General features: G+C 44.8%; 1 protein-coding gene across 2 annotated transcripts in view; it reads right to left on the bottom strand.

The window, feature by feature from the left end:
• Window positions 1–2778: 2778 nt before the first annotated feature.
• Window positions 2779–22322, bottom strand: part of celf2 (cugbp, Elav-like family member 2) — a 159036-nt gene continuing 139492 nt past the window's right edge. The window contains exons 8-15 of one of the 2 annotated variants that reach the window (XM_078281991.1): window positions 19965–20207; window positions 18409–18472; window positions 13501–13635; window positions 10502–10630; window positions 7587–7766; window positions 6276–6419; window positions 5071–5243; window positions 2779–3084 (exon numbers count right to left, since the gene is read on the bottom strand). In XM_078281991.1, coding sequence (XP_078138117.1) covers window positions 5116–5243; window positions 6276–6419; window positions 7587–7766; window positions 10502–10630; window positions 13501–13635; window positions 18409–18472; window positions 19965–20207 — 1023 coding nt within the window. In that variant the 3' untranslated portion in view covers window positions 2779–3084; window positions 5071–5115. The remainder of the gene's footprint in view (window positions 3085–5070; window positions 5244–6275; window positions 6420–7586; window positions 7767–10501; window positions 10631–13500; window positions 13636–18408; window positions 18473–19964; window positions 20208–22322) is intronic. The other variant, XM_078281992.1, reaches the window with a different exon arrangement.

The following is a 22322-nucleotide window of genomic DNA, read 5'->3' on the forward strand; positions in this document are numbered from 1 at the left end:
TGTTTTGCTCGTGTGGACCCGGAGACGTGACCCCTTCCTCTCCAACCAATAGCGTTTTATTTCCCCTGTCGCTATTCCAATAAGACGCCTCTCCACATAGCCCTGTTTCTTAATAACCCCGGTTAGCCTGGGAGACAACAGCCGGACAGAGAGCATGCAGCATCTCCTCCTTCTTCTTCTCCTCCTCCTCTGGACGGCGGCCATTTCAGCCTCTCCGCCTCTCGAAATGGCGGAGGAGCAGCGGACCCGGAGTTTGGCGAGCGGAAGGTTTAACAGGATACAAAAGTGAACCGAGACTTGGCACACACACCGACTGACTGACAACATCTTCTAATCCTATAATACTGGTGCAACGCTCCCTGGTTAAGGCGACTGGTGAGGTTCTGTAGAAAATAATGCTGCCTTTTTTTTTTTTTTTTTTTAGTATTTTTTTTTTTGCAGACCGTAAACTAGGCTTTCAGGGAGGGGAAGCCGGGGGGCAGTTTTAATAGACTGACAACATCGTGCCATGTAAACGGGCTGACTGAGAATGTCAACGACGACACTTTGGCATCTCAACACGATTTTTGGCCCATTACACTACAAGACCCACATGACGGTGAAGTGTTACAGCGTTACCACGTGAAAAAAAACAAAAAAAAACGTCCGAGGAGAAGTTCAGAAATGGCGGAAATTAAACGACTTCAAGTTGCTCCGGCCTCGACTGCTTCGTGACGGTGTGTGTGCTTTTTCCTCAAAAGATCCGAGGCTTGTTTTTGAATGTGTTTAAGTCTTGCCCTGTGCTTACATCATGAGAGCGAGGCGCGCTCATCTGAGGTGATACACAAAAGCAACAAATAATGATCCTCACCGTCTGAGACAACGGCACCGGCTACGACTCCAAAATGTTTTGAACCCAACAAAGGGATGAGAGGATTTGGGGGAATATAAGGCTTCGCGTACGACTCTCAACTCAATATTAAACCGAGGAGCGGGACAGTGTGCGAGCGCGCCGGCGAAAACAATCAAAACAATATGTAGTGCTGTGTGTGTGTATGTGTGTGTGCGCGAGACTGATAGAGAGCGGGAGTGCAAAGACTTGTGGTAAGGCTTTGATGGATAAAACGGCTGTACAATGGCTAAAAATATCAGTGCGCGATTGGTGGGTGTGTGTGTGTGTGTTTGAGAGTGTGTGTGTGCACACTCGCGGGTAGGAACGCTCGCTGTAGAGGCTTTTCACACTCAGGGGCTCTCATACACAACAACAAAGTAAACCGTGAGGTCTGCACGAGAGTGTGTGTGTATGTGTGTGTGTGTGTGTGTGTCCGTGTGTGCGTGTATATAGATATATATATGACACATGGGCACTTTTTTACATCTTTACAAAGAAAAAAGCAAACATGACATTTTCAGGCAACAAGACCACAGAATAGCAAGTTAACAAACTCTTTTTTAAATCTATATTTTAAATATGAGGGATCCATACAAAACACTTATAATAAAATACCCATGTTATCAAATAATTTCACAAGAAATACACTGACGCGCTAGGCAGGAAGTACCTTCAGAATTTGGCACTAAACTCCACTGATCTTGTCTTTTTTTCTTTATAAGACATTTTGCTGAACAACAAAACACATCTAAATATTGTTTCCCACGAGAGAAATAAAATAATAATGACATTGATGCTTCACAAGCTGACATATTATATATATAGATATATTTATATTTATATATATTTTTAGGAATTTTATATAGCTAATTAACCAACAAGAAATTTAGCAAATAGGGACTCCTTAAAAAAAGAAAGAAAAAAAAAGAAACCAAAAAAAACAAAGGAACTATTATAGTAATATGAAAGGCTTTGTCTATTGTTCAAGTAAACTGATTTTTTAGTCTTCTCTTTAAAAACATGAGACATTTAAGACCGTTAGACTTGTGATGAAACCACAACTAAACTCACGAGAAGCACCGACGTTAACGCGGGTTACAGGTATCTTAGTATTTTTTTTTTCTTCCTCTATACATTTAAACAGTAGAAAATATAGGTCATTTCATCATGTGCATTTAAACCACGGATTGTCTATCTGTGAGTCAGTTCAGCAAAAGGTGACACAAGTAGGTAGCATTTCTCCCCCCCAAACAGGGCAAATGTCTTTTTTTATTTTTGTTACCTTTAAACTACTCTAGAAAAAAGTGGTTCTATATATAGACTTTTAATGAGAAACAGAGCCACTTAAAATGGCCTTATCAAAAAACTTTACACTGCCTGAAAAATGTAAAAACCATTAGAGAGCTCTGAGAGAGTCTTAATATTGATCAGACAGTTTTTATTCAAAACTGTTTGGAAGTAGTCTTATTTTTCGTAGAAACTGGCGCGGACTGCTTCTGGCCCTCGCATCGGGTTCAGCGGCGCCAGAAGCAAGACGACACGCCAATCCCTGTAGTGAACTTTCAAGTTTACTTTAAATGAAGAAGAACAGAAACAAAAGAAATCACAAAAAAAGCAAAAAATCCAAACGTAAAGCAGAAGAAGAAGAAACGGAACAAAAAAAAAAATGCAACAAAACAAATTGAATGGAAATCACTTTGCCACAGGTTGTTTTTTTTTTTTCTTCCAAAAAGAACATTTGTATTTCCATAAAAATTCTCAGTCTTTTTGTTTTTTTCTCCATATGAATGCAGCTATACCTTTTTCACATTGATTCATTTTCTCATCCCGCTCCCCCCTCCCGTCGCCCTCCCTCCCTTCTTGAACCCCTCCCCGCAAAACAGATCCAAATGAGGTCACATGCAAAGACAAAAAAAGAAAACAAAAATCACAAAAAAAAAGTCACAAAAATAAAAGTCCAAAAAAAGGTCAAGCTAAAGTTCAAAGTTCAAAAGGTCAGTAGGCGGCGGAGGAGGAGAACCAGGTTATGATCAGGTGAGCTCGGAAAAAGACATCAGAAAACAATGACGGGACGGGGGAGGGGAGGGGGGGATGACACTTTTTTCGTGTGTTTTTGTGGTGTTTTTTTTGTGTGTGTGTTTTTAAAGTTTTTTTTGGACGCCACGGAGACATGCTAGGCATACGATGAACTAACAGGCATGGAGATGGGTTGTCTATAGGGGGAAAGAAAAAACAGGGGAGAGGAGAGAGTTACACACAGAGAGCCAGAGCACCACACCACTACAGCATTTTTTTTTTAAAATCAGGAGTAAACAACAAACAACAACAAACAAACAACAACAGCAAACGGCAAACAACAATGCAAACCATCAGAACAGCAACACCACTCACTGACTTAATTGGCAATATTTTAGCTTTCGTTTTTTTTTTTTTTTTGGAGTATAAAATGATATTGTGATGTAGATCTATACTAACAGGCAACAACACACACACACACACACACACACACACACACACACACACAGTACAAATACAGACACTCTCACTCCCATACACACACACATACGTAAAACAGAGAGCACCCAAAGCTATATCCATCAGATCCCAGATGGATGTGGTCATTTGGGAGAAACTATTCATAGTTTGTTTGTTTTTTTGGAGGGGGGGTGGGTTGTTTCTTTCTTTTCTTTTCTTTTTTGGAGGGGTGGGGGTAGGGGGGAATACGAACAAACGAAAAAACGAAACGAAACACTCAAAAACGAAAAACGCGAGGAAAGGTAGAAATTCGACAGGTGAAGAAGTCCCACTACGGATGGAGAGAGGGAGAGAGCGGTAAAGAGAGAGAGATGGATGGATGGACGGATGCGATGTGCGGACGTACAGCACACAGGAGCGTATGAATGGGAGGGGGGAGAGGAGGTGGATGACAGCGGAGTGCGTTGTTGAACGTGGTTTCTGCACTAAATAACACGGAAAAACACCGGAGAACCCAATTCCACGAGACTTCTCCACGAGGGTCTACTTTAATGATGCTGTATACTTTAGGAGTCCAATAACTTAACGATAGGCAATAAATAAAATCCTTTTTTTTTTTTTAAATCTGAGGCAGTAAAAATGTTGTATAAAAATAGAACTGCTTTTTTTACAAATAAAATTTACAGGCCTGTGGCTTTCTGTACTTTGAAGAATTTTTTTTTTTAAATCTTTCAACAAACATCAAGTATTTTCAGTTACCCCCTTTACCCATAAACTCTTTTTTTTATTGTTATTATAGCCTTCATTCAAATTCTGGATGTTATTTTGAAAATGTTCTACATACTGTAATATCCCTTTCAACAAAGACCAATGTGATCTGACCCAGAAAAGTATTAACTAATTATTTTTTTTTCATCTGAGAAATAAAAAAACTTCTTTTTTTTTTCCACATAAATAATAAGACGTAGCTGGAGTGTGTTGTTTTTTTGTTGTTGTGGTGGAGTGTAACTGTACGGCAGGCTGATGTTGCCGGTGACTATTGTAAGAGGCCACTACGTTTTGCAGCCTTTGCTCCCGGGTTGCCAGCAGGCATAGAGGGGTCGGAGAAGCAGCGGCGGCCCGCAACCAACACCGCGGAGGTCAAAGGTCAAATGTGCATATCGATGTGCGTGTCAGAAAAATGAACCCTTAACAGACTGCTTCGCCAGGCCTCAGGTTCACAAAGAGAGAGAGGAAAAAAAAACAAAAAACAAAAAATATATCATCATGGCTCCTTGTCTTTACCTCGGTTCTGACTTGACTACTGTAACTAGTCCTGAAAAAAACATATAAATAATCGCTTCGATAAAAAAAAATTAAATAACTTTTACACAACTAAAAACGTGTAAAAAGGCTACCCAAGATAGCTACTTCCTTCCATCGTTTTAAAAAAAATTGCACAAAGTAATGGCGGTAATGGAAGCGTTCATGTGTGTCAAAAAAATAAATCATAAATTGTAATAAATAAGAATAATACTTAAAAGCTAACATAAAAAGCTTGAAAAAACAAGAAAAAAAACAAGAAAAAAATCAAAACAAGGCGTGTGTGTGTATCTCCCTCTGGGTGGTTGTAGGTCGTCTCCCCCTCCCTCCCACATTCCCTCCCGTCCCTCCCTTCACCCCCCCGCCCCCCTCAGTCCCTGTGTTAAGAGGTCGTGGCTCGGTTTGTTTGTTGGGGGACTTACCCTAGCAGTGCTAACATGGGGAGCAGATAGACCCTAGTGCTAAGATCAGTACGGTTTGCTGTCGTTCTTGGAGCGCTTCAGCTGCACCTTCAGCCGCTTCATGCCGATCTGGAAGCCGTTCATGGCCTGGATGGCTGCCTGTGCTGACACCGGATTGTCGTAGCTGACGAAGCCTGTGGGGTTGGGGGGGGTGGAGAGAGGAGAGGGGAGGAAGGGATAATAGGTGACGATGTGACATACTCCACCCAAATCTGTGGTGAAGCCTGACACCTAATGGCAAAAAGTAGGGTACTGAACTGGCCATCTGCTACTGGCTGGTCTTTGATGCCAGGTGATGTCACCTTCCATAGAGTACAACAGGTGGTGACATCACCTGGCACCAAAGACCAGCCAATAGCAGATGACCAGTTGACCAGTTCCATAAACAAATGAGACCACAGTCAAGACGATTGGTAGCCTCTATCTCACGCCTGTAGTATTGTTAGAGCTAGTGTTTCTCAAAGTTAAGACCACATTTCCCCTAAACCCACTTGTTTCCCGTCACAAAGAGGATCTTAGCTTCTTCAGCCAAAGGTTTTCAATGTTGGAAGTGATTTTTTCCATAAAACTCGAAAAGGTTTAACACAGCTCCCTCTTCCTGTTTTGTGCCATAAAGCAATCCATCAGATTTCCCGCCAAATCCAACCCAATGTAAAATGCAGTGTAGAGGCCGGTAGAGGCTGCCAATCTTCACGTTGAATATAACAAATGGGGGGTAGTAAACATAACACCACTGACAATTCCAAACTGTAGCATTGTGAGGCTGTGCAAAATAACAGCAGAACATCCTGAGACAGAATCCTGACAATCCATTTTTGACAAGTGTTACTATCTGAGCTGCCTGCCACCTGTTGGATTTGTGTGCTATTCCTTGTTGGATCCATGGTCGATTTATTTCTGTTTCCATAGTTGCTACACATGGATTGGAGGCGCATTGCATTTACATTTTGTTGTGAACGTGACCAAATGCATCTCTGATCTTTAATGCATCATTCTTAGGTGCATTTCCACCTGGATTTGAGGCGCTTTTGCTCTATCCAATTACAATCCGATCACCTTAATGCCAGGTGGGAAGAGGTCACTGGGTAAAAAGGGTAGGTGTGATATATTTGCCGGCATTTGTGTGTGTGTGTGTGTTTCTATTGACGCCATTGCTGCTGCCGTACCGAAGCACTTGCTTAGGTTTGTCTGTTTGTCGATGAAGACTTTGGCAGAGACCACGTTTCCGAAAGGCATGAACATCTGCAGTATGTCCTGGTCTCCAAACTCCTGGGGCAGGTGGTAGATGAACAGGTTGGCACCTTCAGGACCTGGGGGGGGGGGGGGGGGGGAGACGCAGAGCGGGTGTGGGATCAGCGGGGTGCTCATTTAAGCAATAATATACGAGAGGGAGCGCTGTATTGTGGTTATTGGCACCAGTGTGCTGTCGCCATAGGAACGAGGCTGCAGCACACCGGTGCCAATAACCACAATATCCCATGACCTTGACTTTGTTATTGCTTTTATACAACATTTTGCAGAAATGTCAAACACTGAACGAAGACACAAGCTTTGGGTTTTAATTTAATTATATTTTGGTCATTCATTAACAAAAAGTAGTATATTGCGGTTCTAAGCACTCATGGAATGCCTCTCGTCCAATCACAATGCATTCTCAGGAAAAAATGTATAAAGGACATTATTGTTTGTCACCTTTCTCCCTATTATTTCACTGGGCACACAGAGTTATGCTGTGTTCACATTATGGCCTTCATTACTGTCTTCTTGCTGCCATGGTGATTTTGATAAACAAGCAGTTCAACCATTCCATTTACTGTAAAATAAAAACCGATCTGCTAAATAGTATTTGTGTGACTGTTCATTTGTGTGGCTGCTTATTTTGTGATGAGTTTATTTAAACTCATCACAAAATATCTGATCAGTTATATTAAATTATTAAATATAATTTCCACTGCAAATGAATAGGAAGCCAAAGCAGGGAATTGGAAATGCCGAGCCAAACCTAAATTTAGCAGTGTATCATTTCTCTCACAAGATGGACAGTCAGAGGAAGAAAGCTCTTGCTTCTTCACAAGAAGCACACAGACATATGTGGCAAAATCTGTGACTTTTCATCTGTTCATTCTTCACTGCTGTGGTTGAAGGCAAGCCAGCTTCAACTAAAAAATATCTGTATCGGCCACTTTGTAATGACATTTTTAAATTGTTGTTTACATTCTAGCAAGCCAATGCCATTGCTAGAAAGATTTGTGGCTCAGACATAAACATAATTCTGCACAGTCCTACTTTGTTGTCACTGAAGTTTTATTCATTACATGGTATCGTGGTTGTATCGAATCGTGAACCCCATATCGTATGAATCATATAGTGAGATAAGTATATCGTCCCATCCCTAAAAAGAATGAATTACTGAATATGTAAACCAAACCGAACCCTATTTAAAAGCGCTGATCTCCAGTCAGCCCCAGGCTACTGACCCTCTTTCTGGCTGCCGGCGGCCCCTTGCTGCTGCAGCAGGGACTGGCTGTAGAGGGTGGGCAGCGCCGCGGCGGCGTACTGCTGGATCCCTGAGTAAGCCTGCGTCAGCGCGTCCATGGTGCCCGCCGTCCCGTTGGTAAGCCCCGCGCCGCCCAGGCCTCCGTTAAGGGCCGCCATACCTGAGAGCATTTGAGCAACTTTACATAAAACCCAACAATAAAGAAAGAAGAGTGCACTTACTCATTAGCGCTCCCATTGAAGGTTGTGTGTTTAACCACACATACACACAGTCACGCTCACAAACACACACACACATATAGAAACGTACACAACTTGTACCAGACGTCACACACACACTGACGCTCACGCAGACATCACACACATATGTCAAATACATGCTGTGTGTACAGCGGTACGCACAAAACACACAACAGCACAGGACACAAAAAATATTAGTATAAACACCATAAAGTATGAGCTTAGCAGATGGCTGCCATAACTGCGCACAATTGTACTTAAAATAAAATGCACGCATGCATGCAATCACAAACACACACACACACACACACACACACACACTACATACACACCAAGACACCCTGAGACATTGGCTATGACGAGAGTAACATCATGACAATAACAAGTGGGGGATCAGACACCAGAATGATCGCTGTGGCAGCGCCCCTCCCCGCCGGCAAAGCCTTTTAAAAGTGCTTTACAAAGTTTAAAATCGGCACTTTCCGTAGTGATGAGCGCTCTCCATGGCCCAACCTATCATTTCAATCTGTGGCCCAACCTATCATTTCAGCTCAGCATCATCAGGAGCCGTCTAGTTCGTCGCAAGAACTACCTTGCCACCGCTAAAGACGAATTGTGTCAAACGCCAGTCGGGAGGTTCAATCGGCCGCGCTTTTTCAGCCTGTGGCGTCTCGATTTGGTGGGGGGGGTGGTGGTGGGGGGGGGGTTTAAAAAGTGAGGGAATGCAGTAACACTCATTAGTTGCGTTGTAATGGCTTAATAGCACGGCGGAGGGCAACTTGTCTGAGGGGGTCTGACATTGGCTCGGCGTCCTGTCGCCTCGCCGTCAGACACAGCGAAATAAATGATCACCGCAGAGCTCTGGATTATAGGTCACTCATTTATTCAGGAATAATTGCACTGGTGACCTTTGCAATTCAATTAAGGCCTAGATGTGTTTAAATGAGGGTGGTGGGTGGGGGGTTGAGGAAAGGAGGAGGGGGGACGTGGAGAGGAGAAAAGGGTTATCCGGGACAAAATGGGATGCGAAACGAAAAGACCCATTGCGTTTGAGCGATGTGCGTGTGCCTCTCTGTGTATGTGTGTGTGTGTGTGTCCTGCATTTCTGTACCTGTGTGCGTGTAAGTATATGTGTGCATGATTTACACAGCGGATACAGCTACTCTAGCGGAGGAGCGGTAAAGGTCAGAGGAGAATAATGTGGTGGAAAAGGCCGGTAGTACAGGATCTCTGCTGTCATAACAACACTGATTAAGATCCCAGTCCCGTTTCCCCGGAGGTCAAAGGCAGGACACGCACCGGATAGCTCGGCAGTCACTAGTAGAGCAAGAAACATACACATGTGATCTGTAGTCTATACAATACACATGTGGATTGGAACGCGTGTAACTGTTGTGGATTGGACCCTACTTAACAGGAGATCCTAACACCAACTGTCCTATTTGGGCTTTCAGAACGAATGCACCTCATTCCAAATCAGCTACACAACAAATGCCTTTTCTCAAACACATCACATTGGTTTTAGTAAAAGCCAGACATTGGCCAGTCAGTGTCGTTCACCTCTAAAATGACAGATATGATACAGTTTGTTTGATTGCAAATTTACTGTATAATTGATCAGTACTACACTGATTGTCTATGGGACGCCCTAAACCTGAACTGATTCCAGATTCGGTCGAACCCTGGTACAGATCACAACAATAAAACACAATAATAACGAACAAAACAACACAATGTGATACAAATACTACAACATGGTCCCACATAGAGACGACCAGGTGAGGTGGCAGCAGCACGCCGACTCAGCCAGGACGGCACACCAGCACTCTTACGGCAAGCATAACCCAGGACACAACCAGGAAGCGGATGGAGGAATGGGTCGATGGCAGGATGAATGGATGAGGCAGCCGTCATAGAGAGTGTGTGAGGACAAGCTAGAGATTTATTGTCAGGTAAAACTGAGACACAGAGAGATGACAATAGCAGCCAAGGCCGGCTTAAGGTGTTTGGAGTGTATCTGTCTTGTCTTGAAAAGACCAGAATATCAACATTCATCTGCAAAAATGCATAGAAGGTCATTGTCAAATATATATATATATATATATATATATATATATATGCTACTGGTATAAGTAGTTAAAGTATTTCCATATAGGGGCTACGATATGATAGGATATGATTCTGTACAGCCATGGGTTAGACCGATATATGGGTTTGCCAATATATTGGCCTTTTATTAAATATTATTAAATATAGGATATTGGCCAGTCAGTGTTGTTTACTGTCACTATGATGGAGGTTCCTCCTTTGAAGAATTTCATGTGTATTGGTTTCAATGGAGAGTTTTAGTGTCACATGATGGTCTAAATTGGAAAATAAACATCTGGCGAAAACACTTAATCTGTGTAATTTATTGGCATCAAATGTAAAGATATTAAATATCGGCAGTCAGCAGATACTAATATTGGTATCGGCCTTCAAAACCCCATTTCGGTCGAACCCTGCCTTGGTGTGTTAAGCCTGCAACCGGTAGCTATGCTATAACAGTGCCATCTCTCTGCATCTGATCACAGCTTCTAATAGCGACATTGCTGTATGGCGTGGATGGGTGGAGGTGGAGGTGGGTGGAGCGGCTGATGGCAGGATGAATACTCACTGTTGACGCTACCTGCTAGTGCATTAATGTTGTTCAGGCCCACGGTTGCGCCGGCCAGGCCCTGCAGGGTGCCCAGAGAGGTCAGAGAGTTCATGGCACCGGCGTTGGAACTGGCTGTGGTGCCCGCTGCTGGGGAAAGAGAAGGGCCAGGAGGGGAGGGGAGGGGAGGGAAGGAGGGGAAGGGGGAGGAAAGAGGAATAGGGACAGAGGTGGAGACAAAGAAACATCCACGTTAAACAAACGTTACACAAATCCCAACGTTCCTAGTGTAGACGTGACGTACATACAGTATGAACCCAAACCTCCCATTAGCTCTAGCCTTGATAGTGTTTAAATGTGCTATGTGTAGCACTTTAACATCAATAAATTACCACATTAATTTTGAGACAGTAGTATAATCACCATAAACAAACAAAACCATCACCGTGAAGATTACCAGCCTCTACTCTGCATTTTACATTGTGAGCCACTGGGCCGGATTTGGCGGGAAATCTGCTGGATTGCTTTACGGCACAAAACAGAAAGATGGCCGCTGTTCTTCCAGTGAGCTAAAGACTTCAGAGTTTATTGCAATGGCAGATGGTGGAATAGAAAAATCATGTTTACCCTCTGCAGTAAAGACAGACGCCAGGGAGGGGGGGACAAAAGGTGACATTTTTGTGAGGTAGGAACAGGGTTTATGGGAAATAAGGTCTTAATATTGAGAAACAATATCAACACCGCTGGCGTGAGATAGAAGCTACCAATCGTCTCAGCAATGGTCTAATTTGTTTATGGTAATTATATCAAGATATCGCGATTAATTTGATGGTGATATATTGATGTTTAAAAATGATACAAGTAGCACCTTTAATCGATCTCACAAGTTGTGGCACCATGGTCCCACATACAAAAAACTCATATACAAAAATTAGATGGAGATGAAAACACGGTATAAAACAGGAGCACTGCATGGTTTGTTTTGAACAGCAGTTATTCACAGAAGAAGCTAAATTGGAAGATGGCCGCATCCAAGGTGATGTCGGAGTGGCATTAAAGGAAGGACCCCCCAACAAAGCAGACACATATGCAGGAAGGCGAGAGCACAAGCAGGAGAGACCTAGCGCCGATCATTTAAATACTTGCAATTAACCTTTTGGAAATGTCTGGAATGGTGAAACATTCTGTACAGCCCCTAATGATATTTCAGCTCCTTTCTATGAAGCGCAGTCGGTCTTGAATTGGGATATAGCGTTGTCAAGGACACCAAAATACGAAACACACACAACCGACAAACAGTGAAAATAACACAGAGTGGACATGTACTCACACACACGTACAGCTGACCACATACCAAAGGATTCCGATGTGAAATGTGTGCAACACATGAGCTGCTATGTCAGTGGTGGGTGAGATGGCGTGCAGTATGCTGTGCAAAGCTTGCATCCATGTTCCATTTTTAGACAAAATTATTTTGTCTGTGCTTTTGCCCTTGATCTCATCAAAGCGATGCCAACAAAGCAGAATTGCTACTGAATATATTAAGAAATGGTGCGATAAAGGGAGCATTATGTCGGCACTCTGTGCAAGACAAAAAAATGTCGGCCTGTCTCCATGCAGAACTGTCTAAATTTATCAAACTGGCATGACGTTTTCAGTTTCAATAACACATGCAATATAGTGCCACTCATTCACACTGAGCATTGAGTAGCTCTACCTGAGCGTGTACTATTCAAGGTTGGACTGACATTCAGAGGGAGTCGGAAAGAGAGAGAGAAAGAGAGAGATTGAAAAAAAAAGAGAGGGTGAAAGTAGGAAGAGAGCGAGCGAGAAAAGGAAGAGAGAGAGAGGAGACAAGAACGGGCATTCACGCCAGTGCGAAGCGGCTTGGTGGGAGCAGAAAGTGGGATGGAAGCGGCGTCAGCGTTACGGAAGGGAGGGGGGTGGGGGGGTGGAGGGAGCTTTTCATATTCATGCTCTGTTGGGAGTGTGCTCCAAAAGAGACAGCAAAAAAAAAAAAAAAAAAGAAAAACCAACGGCTGCTGGAGCGAGGCCGAGACGACATGAAAGGGGAGAATGACGGAGCAGAAACAGGGAGCTTGTCAAAAGGAGGGCAGCGGAAAAAAAGATGAGGGCAACGAGAAGGAACACAAGACGTTGGGGGTGGGGGTGGGGGGGGGGGGGGCGGTGGGGGAGGAAGAATAGAGCAGTGTGAGAAAGAAAGGGAGGAGAGAATATGAAGGTGGCGTTATTTAACCTAAGCCGAGTTCAGACATCATCCCGGCCGATGCTGCCAGTCTCTAGACCCCAGCCGTGTTGCACAGACGAAACACCGACACACACACACACACACACACAACGGTGCAGACATACACCCTCCACCTGAAAACAAGGCTGCTGCACTAAGGTTCCTGGGTCTCTATGGGGCTGGTGAGGTGAGGCGCAAACAAAGAGTCAAATCACTTAAAAGAATAAAACCCCACACAAATCGGAGAGCGTTGAAACCTCACAGAAAACACTGCGGTACATAAGACACGTACATGCGAATACACGCATACACACACACACACACACATACATATAAAGTGCGTGGAACATGGGATGACATGGTTGTCGGGCCAAACACCACATGGTGAGGAAGTGAGGTGCTCAGAGACAGGAAGACGCAGGTAAGGCGGTGCATCAGAAATATATGGTTTCTCCGTTAAGATGAAGGAGTGGAGGTCTGAAACACCGGAACATGATGCAAGCGGAGACGGTGGACACACACACCATGGGAATGTGCCAGCGAGAAGGTCAACAACACTGACGAAGATCGGGAACAATGAAGATGGCGGTGATGATGATCGTGTTTCGGTAATGATGATGGTGATGGTTTCGGTGATGGTGGCGATGCCGGTTTCGTGGGGCGACAACACTGGTTATGGTGACGATAACGGTGGGTGTGGAGAGCGGAGGACGGGTAGGCAGGCGTTGGCCCCCGGCGTCGGACCCCCCAACCCGAGTTGCTGCGGCGTTACCTGGGCTGGCCAGCGCTCCCAGGGAGGCGGCGCTGGAGGACAGGGGGTTTGCGGTGGAGGGGCTGGCTGAGTTTTGGGCCGCCGCCGCTGCCGCTGCTAAAGTGGCCAGGTTCTGCAACTGCAGAGCACTCATACCTGGAGAGAGGAGCCAGAGAGGGTGGTGTCAAACCTGGGGAGCGAGGCTGGAGCGTGGCTGGGTCGCCTGGTCGGACCGGGACAGTGCACCGGTGGACAGTTCTGAACACGGATTAGCTGTCTGCTTTCCAAAGGTGAACAGAAGAGTGGTGTGGGTGGGTATATGTAGGCTAATCTAGGACTGAAGTAATGCCTGGAAATAAGCTTCATAATGTTTGGTGCTCTGTTTTTAGATCAGCGGTTCTCAAGCGTGTGCCATCGTGAATCTTTTTCTGGCAAAGTAACATTAGACTGAAGCCCAGTGCAAAAAGGCAAGGGGTAAGAGAGGAGGAAGCTAATATCATGAAGCCTAGCATTCTTGCTACTAACTGAAAAAATGCAATGCAAAAAATGCAAGTTATCTAGGTTGGCTAGTTAACCTAGCTGACCTTCCAAGTTCAAACTAGCCATACTAGCCTACAGCTATCTAGGTTAGCTAGTTAGCTAGCCTGCTGACCTTCTAAAATCATGAAGGCCACGGACATGAATGAATGAAAAACAAGTTTATATTGCCATTTATATTTTTGTTTAGAATTTTCAAGTTCTTTCTTGCCATTCAAGTTTGCCAATTAGCTAACTTGAATGAGATTATGTCCTTCCTCGGAGAAAAGCTTATATAACTACAACTTCAATCTGCATACTGTACTGTTGGGTCACAGTGGCACATGGTTGAGAACCACTGCTTCAGTCTACATATTACACTGTATGCCATTCAGCAGCCCTATTGTGGGATAACTGCAGGACACCTGTAGCCAACCTGAGCTCACTCCTTTATTTCTTCATTGGTAATTGGCTTGGTGGCATTAGCATATGGGCCCGTACTTAAGCATAATTAATGACTGCATGCCAACATCTAAATGATGGTTAAGCAAGGGCTATAAAACACCTGTGAGTACAACTCAACCTTTCACCTTACTTATGAGTGGGTGTGTTTCTGTGCGTGCCTCTGTGTATATGCATGTGTGTGGGTGTGCACGTTATGAGGCATCGGTATAATCCCTCATAAAGCAGACAGAGTCATTCATCAGAGCATAACTTGGTTTTGCGTAATGAGCAGGTCTAGGCAAAGAGGAACCTTTATTTGACTTATGAACATGTGCAAATATTAGGAAGTTAAGGTTAAGAGAGGGTGGACACTTTGTCAATGTGAGGTATGTGTCGTATATACAATCTGAATGTATATACAGTACCATGAGAATACACACACGCACATTCACACACACACACACACACACACAGAAAAAGACGCACAAAGTCACACAAACAAGACACCGTAAAGAAGAATCCATCTTCCATCGAACGGTTTGAGTTGACAAGCTAACGAAGATATCCTTCGCCCAGACAACCGAACCAAAACGCGGCCAATGAGAACAGATGGCTGGATTCATCACAGTTCTGATTGGTCCGCTGTACAATCAAAAAAAAAATCTTCTATCTTCCCGAGATGCGGACTGCCAGTTTCTAAATGTTCTGTTCTTGTTCCAAGGTTGTCGTGACGATCTGCTGCAACAGGAAGTGTGTGTGTGTGTGTGTGTGTATTAATGCAGCGCTTAGGATGATTGAAAAAACAAGCCTGCTTAGCCAATCGGTTTAGGGGCTTGTTTTGTGTGTGTGTGTGTGTGTGTGTGTGAGAACAGGTTTCCGGCACATTTCTGCTTAACGCCCAAACCCTACGCCAAAGCCAATCTCCAATCTCCAATCTCCTCTATTTTCTGTGATAAACCAAAAGCTCAAACTGATTTGTATTTCTACTCCAGGTAGGAATAAGATAGACATCATTGTCATTTGTTTGTGATCGACTTCTTTGAAACGAACGCACGGCGAAATCTTGGGAGAAATTCAAAAGAATGTGTTCTATAAGGCCCGGGGCGGACAATGCGCCACACGAGGAAGACGAGAACCGGTTTCAATGCCGCCGGCTCACGCCAAACTCTTTCAAGACACTCGAGAGTGGGTTTGATAGAGAGACGGCGGCGGAGGAAGGCTGTTTAGAAGAGCCCTCCTCCATGCCTCTCTATTAGACTATAAAGGAGATTTTTTATTCCGCCGCCGCATCGGAGTGGCCTCGTCCCCTCGGTGGGCTTGGAGTGGGGTTGACAGGGACCGGCTTGACTAATGAAGCGCCGATCTGACCACACACATATTTTAGGGCTAATACCACTTTGGCGTTTATATAAACCTGAACACGTCATCGCTGTTGGGCATTGCAGTGCGGCGGAGAGTAAGCAGAACGCTGTTTACGCAAGTCTTTCCTCGCTTTTCTACTCCTTTCTTTGCCTTTTCCCCTTTCCGTTCCCTTTCCTTTCCTTTCCTTTCCTTTCCTTTCCTTTCCTTTCCTTTCCTTTCCTTTCCTTTCCTTTCCAATCCTTTCCTTTCCTTTCCCCAGATGACGACAAAGGAGAGTAAACAGAATGCTGCAATCTTTCCTCGCTTTTCTACTCCTTTCCTTGCCTTTTCCTCTTTCCATTCCCTTTCTGTTCCCTTGCCGTTCCCTTTCCTTTCCTTTCCTTCCCTTTCCTTCCGTTCCCTTTCCTTCCCCCAGCTGACGACAAAGCAGACTACGAAGCAGCGCTCTCTCTCTCTCTCTCTCTCTCTCTCTGTAGCCTCTTTTTTCCCCCTCGTTTCCCAAAGAACTTCTCCGCCAATTCAGCCTCGCATTCATCAAAGGCTATCAGGTATGTGACTCTCATTGAACGTACACTTTTCGCGACAGTTATAGGGAGAAAAGGAGCGGGCAGGAGATAAAAATAACTGGGTTAGAAAGGGATAAAGGAGAGATGGAGCCATACAGAGAGAGAGAAATAGAGAGAGAAAGAAAGTAAGAGACAAATACAATCGACTTCCCCACATCAGGAGTCTGAGTATCCGGGCTGTGCAGATGGCGCGCGAGTGTGTGAGCGATTGTGTGTGTATGTACATATGTGTGCAGGCGCGCGAGTGTGTGAGCGATTGTGCGCGCTCTATGCAGCCTGTATGGCAGAGCCGGGCTGCACCAGGCCAGCGTTGGCTGCGTCTAATTGAATGCTCATTGGTGTAATTGAAGCCTCTCAGCTCTGCAGCTCCTCGTGTTAAAGACTGGGACCAGATGTCATTCAGCTGTCTCGCATCTCCTGCCAATCACTAATGCTCTCTCTCTCTCCCTCTCTCTCTCTCTCTCTCTCTCTCTCTCTGCCACCCTAGTTTTCTCCCTCCCTCGCTCTCCCTCTCTCTCACAGATGGAGGGCCAACAGATCTCAGAATTCAGACACCATTACTCACCCTTGGTTCCAAATCCCAGAGCCTATTTATCCGTGTGTGTGTGCGTGTGTGTGTGTGTGTGTGTGTGTGTGTGTGTGTGTGTGTGTGTGTGTGAGCTCCATTGGCGACAGCAGAGCGGGCAAAATTTGAATCAGAGATATAGAAATTGCGATGCGTTCTAGCTCAAGGGAACACAACAGAAACTCAAGAATACAAGACGGGGCTCGCCACTTTAAAACTCCCATCATTTCCTCCCCGAGACGCCGGGCACACTCAGATCCGTCGAGTTTTGCACTAATCGTTTTCCCTTCTTCTGGTCGTAGCTGGCAATTTCTCCTGCCGCTATATAAATATAGATATATATATAAATATATATATTCCCCCTTCTCTGTTTTCTCTCCATCGACTGACTAAACAGCCTACAATTAAGAGCTGACAGCTTACTGAGAAACCCACAGAGGGAAAGAGGAAGAGATGTAGAGGAAGAGAGGAGGAAAGAGAGAGAGGGGGAGGGAGGGGGGTGCAACGGAGAGAAAAGGGAGAGCGAGAAGGCTGGAGGGCATCGTAAAGGAGGAGAGGCGAGGTGAGATGAGGAAAAGAGCGAGCGGGGAGGGAAGAGGGTGGGAGGTGCAAAGGTATCGGGGGAAAAAAAGAGGCTTAGAATGGAGAGAAAAGAAGGACAGGGGAGAGAGGAAGAGGGAAGAGCAAAGTCTGAAAAAGTCTTAAATGGTCTAAATTTAAGCCCTTAAAAATATCTTAAATACGGAGCTTCCTTTGCATGTTCACTCTCGCATTAATACAGATCAGGGTTAATACAATATGCATCTTTTTCCCATTGTGTCTGCTTCGCTACACACAATTGGACTTCATGTCCCTCACCAATTAATTTCCCAGTGTCCCTTTTCTTCTTCTGCCCATTTATATTGCTGTTCTCTCAATTTTCATTAGCTACGTTCAAACAGAAGTAGACTGCTTTTCCCAGCTTTGTTTATTTTGCTCTTTAAATTGCTCTTAAATTCAATTCTATGTAGCACTGAAAAGGTCATAAAAAGTCTTCAATTTGGCTTTAAGAATCGTGCAGAAAGCCTGGAGAGGAGGCACAGAGCTCACATAGACCCACAGCAGTGAGAGAGCAGTAGATGGCGCCAGCCAGCAGTGCAAGGAAATCCACCAGAGGAGCCCTCCGTTTAAACATTTTCTCCACTCTCTTTCTCTTTCTTCCCTCTTTCTCGGCTCCTGACAAAGCCTCGGTGCTACTGTAAGACGCCCAGGGCACAACTCTTGTCTGGCCTCATTAAAAGATCAAGACAAATCTTAGCAACAGTTAATAAATCTTCGGGGCAAAGATCTCTCTTAACTCCGCCACGCGAGTTCATCTGTTATGCTCTTTGGTCCTCTTTTAGAAGTCTGTACAAAACAACCGAGGAGCGCAACAAAGGGTCCGTTGCCGGGATAGACGGCGGTTACAGGGGAGTTTATCGACTGATTTGGACTCACCGGCCATCTGCTGGATCCCGCTGAAGGCTCCTAGGTTACTGGAGGAGGTCGCCTGCTGAAGCAACTGATGGCAAGAAAGAAAGAGAGGAGGAAAGACAGAAGGACAAGACAGAAAGAGGAAGAGGGAGAGACAAAGTGAGCAGGATGGATACCGGCTACTTAATGCATGTCTATACAACGCTGTGACAGTGAACTGGTAATGAGCAGTTTAGCAATATGGTATCTGCATCAGTGCTCGATGAGTAAATGAGCTGCTAATATAGTTTGATCTCTCCTCTAAGCAAACACTGTTTGTATTCCACCATGATTCTCCCAGACAAGTTGAGCATGAAAGCTCTAATCTAGCCGACTAATTAGATTCCAAAACAAAAGTGGAATACTGATGCTGTCAAAAACTCATCCTTCAAAGACTTGAATTAACAGCAAATTAACATCTTGTTTCTATTGTGTGTGCTTTTTCCAGAAAAGAGCTTAGTCTTTTCAAAAGACTGAGAGAGAGTGGATTGAAAGAGCAGAAAAGTCTGGGAGCCCAATTCACCAAACACTTTTTTTTCTCCCTTTTTTCAAAAATGAATCAATATCCAGTAAAGGAGAGATGTTTGCCTGAGCTGTTTTCCCTTGTTGAAAAGACAGGTGCAAATTGCACTTAGGATCAAACAAATTGAGAATCGAATCCCAGATTTTTTTTTTGAGATGTGGATTGTGGCCATTATTTTAGAAACAGAAGAGCTGAACAGTGAAGGGTTAGCCCCAAAACTTTCTAAGAGAGGAGTTCTGAGAATGAGGTGGAAAGGGGGAACTCTGAAATGCCAGAAGACTGTAGAGAGAGGGGCAGAGAATGAGGTTTCTGAACCGATGTGGCCTCTACTGCAGTGGTTCCCAAACTGGGGATCGGTGGACTCCCGGCGGTCCTTGAGGGGGTTCCAGAGGGTCCCCAGCAAAATGACGAACACTTTAATTTCACCAAAATTGGATTCACTAGCAATGATCCCAATTAGAGAATGTATAAGAATAATAGGCTTCACTCTCGCCGCTATTATCTCCCCACATACAGGCAATTCAATACTAAATCTTCCCATATGAGTGCTTTCATTAGGAATTTCATTAGCATAGGTTTCAGTGGAGAGTTTTAGTGTCCCACGATGGTCTAAATGCTGTTTCAGAGGCTTTTGCACCCTGATAAGAATACAATTGTGGGAGAAACACTGAATCTTTGCCATTTTTTGCCGTGAAAATGTTCAAATGTAAAGATATTGAAACAGCGTCTGTCGGCGGCCTCGATCCGAAAAAACATCGGCATCGGTATCGGACTTCAAAATCGGTCAAGCCTCACAATTCAGAGACCTCATTTCCTCGTCGACACGCTACCCTACGCCCCCCGAGAGGAGGAGGAGGAGGAGGAGGATGGAGTAGAGGAACGATGGGCGGGACCAGAGGAGGAATTAAAGAGCGGGAGGAAGGGGGAGTGGTGGAGGAGGAGGAGGAGAGGGGAAGGAGGCATATCGGTGGGGGGGGGGGGGTTTGTGGGGTTGGACGGCTTGGCTTGGGGCACTGACTGCGGCGGCGTTGGCCATGGGGCTGCAGTAAGGGGTGGAGGAGGTGGTGGTGGTGGTGGGCGACGCGACGGCTCCTCTTACAGCCAGATACTGCGGGGTGAGGCCGCCCAGGCCCGTCAGGCTGCCCCAGGTGGTGGCGCTGTTCAGCTGCTGCATCTGCTGGGCCAGCTGCTGCTGCAGGCGCCGCTGCTCCTTGTCCTTCTGCGTGTCGGCGAACTTCACCACGATGGGGGACGAGCAGCCCTGTGTGTGTGTGGGAGGGGGGGGGGGGGGGGGGGGGGGGGATGGGGAAAAGAGAGTAGAGAGGGAGAGGAGAAAGGAGAGAAGAGGAGAAGCGTTAGCCTCTTGGAATCTGGTTGTTGTTAGACACTAACCATAAGATGCCACACACACACACACACACATACACATACAGTACATACACATACATAAAAAATCATTTCTGTATACAATAGAGGCAGGTAAATTAAGAAAACACATATAAACATAAAAATGCTTCACAGACTTTTTTTATGCATCTAATAAAGGCAAGTAGATTAAAAATAAGTTGTTTACAATGATGACAAAAGGGAAACGTGGACACTTGCACACAAACACACACGTACACACACAAAGACACATAAACACATTTTTATTAACAAACTTTACTTTCAAAAAAAAGGCAGATAAAAAGAAAAAAAACAATTACATATTTTCAATTAAATCCCTGGCAAAACACACACACACACACACACACACAGTCGCACAGGAAACTTGAGTCCAAAGCCAGTGGGCTTTCTTCTTTCCCCATAAGGGCTCAGTTATCTCTCAGTCCAGAATGGTTTCACCAGAAACAGATTTCCTGAGTTCTACAACTATTTCATCATCTCATATGGAGAGGCTTGGTGTGTGTGTGTGTGTGTGTGTGTGTGTGTGTATGTGTGAGAGAGAGAGAGAGAGACAGAGAGAAAGAGAGATGGATGGCCAGAAAGAGAGCTAGAGGGGGCAAGAGGAAGATTTAGAGATTTGGACAATCAGAAGAAGTAGATCTAATTGTCCAAGCCTCTATTCCATGGAGTAGCAGTGTGGCTGTGTGGGTATATGTGTGTGTGTGTGTGTGTGTCTGCCTGCCTTTAATCGTCTGACACTGGGGGGAAAAAAAACGTAACAGCATGGAGACCAAGCATGCACACCACACCCACACCCACACCCACTAACAACTATAACATAAAAGACAAAACAGTCAGCTGCTGATGAAAGTGCAGACGGCTGAAACACAGTGAAACTGAAACAGCAGTCATAATCTATCATACCACACCATTACTCACACACTGCAATCAAAGCCTAACTAGGGGCGAATCCGTTCGAAACAAAGGCAATCTGCCACAGGAGAATAAAAACCTTTTGATTGAAACATTTAGTTGCAGGCGCGATCCACAGTCGGCAGGGGAGGGAAGGGATTTGGCTATTGTACAGCTATCACTGCTCTACATGGAGCCTGCCACAGAGCAACGCTGTGCTGTATGTCAAGTGTGTGTGACTGTGTGTGTGTGTGAGCGTACATTCGTGTGCGTATATGTGTGTGGATGTGTATATACATGGGTGTAAATGTGTGTATATGAATGGATCTATGTATATGTTTGTATGTGTAGGTGCATGCTTGTGTATAGGTTTATGTGCATGTGCAGTATGTGTGTGTAGGTATATGCGTGTGACTGTGTGTGTGTGGGTGTACATTTGTGTGCATACATGTGGAAATGTGTGTATATACATGGGTGGAAATGTATGTGCATGTGTGCACATGCATATGTGTACGTGTGTGTGTGTGTGTGTGCATATGTGCGCATTTGTATGTATGCATGTGTATGAATGTGAGCATACATGCGTGTGCATATGTGTATATGCATGTGTGGGTGTGCATGTGTGTAAAAGTGCGTATATGCGTGTGTGTGCACGTATGCGTATGTGCGCATTTGTGCATGTTTGTGTATATGTGTGTGCATATACAGTGTGTGTGTGCATGTGTATATGGGTTTACATGCATGCCTGTATGTGTCAGTGTATGTGCATGTGTATGTAGGTGAATGCGAGTGTACATGTATAGGTGCAAATGTATAGGTTTATGTGCATGCATTTGTGTGTGTCTTGGTATATCTGTATGCATCTGTATGCATTTTTATCCGTATGTGGACCTGTGTGTGTGTATCTGTATGTGTATGACTGTGTGTGTGTGTGTGTGTGTGTGTGTGACCAGACAACCCTTCCTCTGTGGGCCAGGGCTTGACTTTATCAGCTGAATGAGCATGTCTCCTGTCCGACGGCGGCTCAGCCATATTTACTCCCTCTCTCCACCAGTCATTTTCCCTCTTTATTCTGACC

Source organism: Centroberyx gerrardi, chromosome 24 (assembly GCF_048128805.1).
Source record: "Centroberyx gerrardi isolate f3 chromosome 24, fCenGer3.hap1.cur.20231027, whole genome shotgun sequence".
NCBI classification, from domain to species: domain Eukaryota; kingdom Metazoa; phylum Chordata; class Actinopteri; order Beryciformes; family Berycidae; genus Centroberyx; species Centroberyx gerrardi.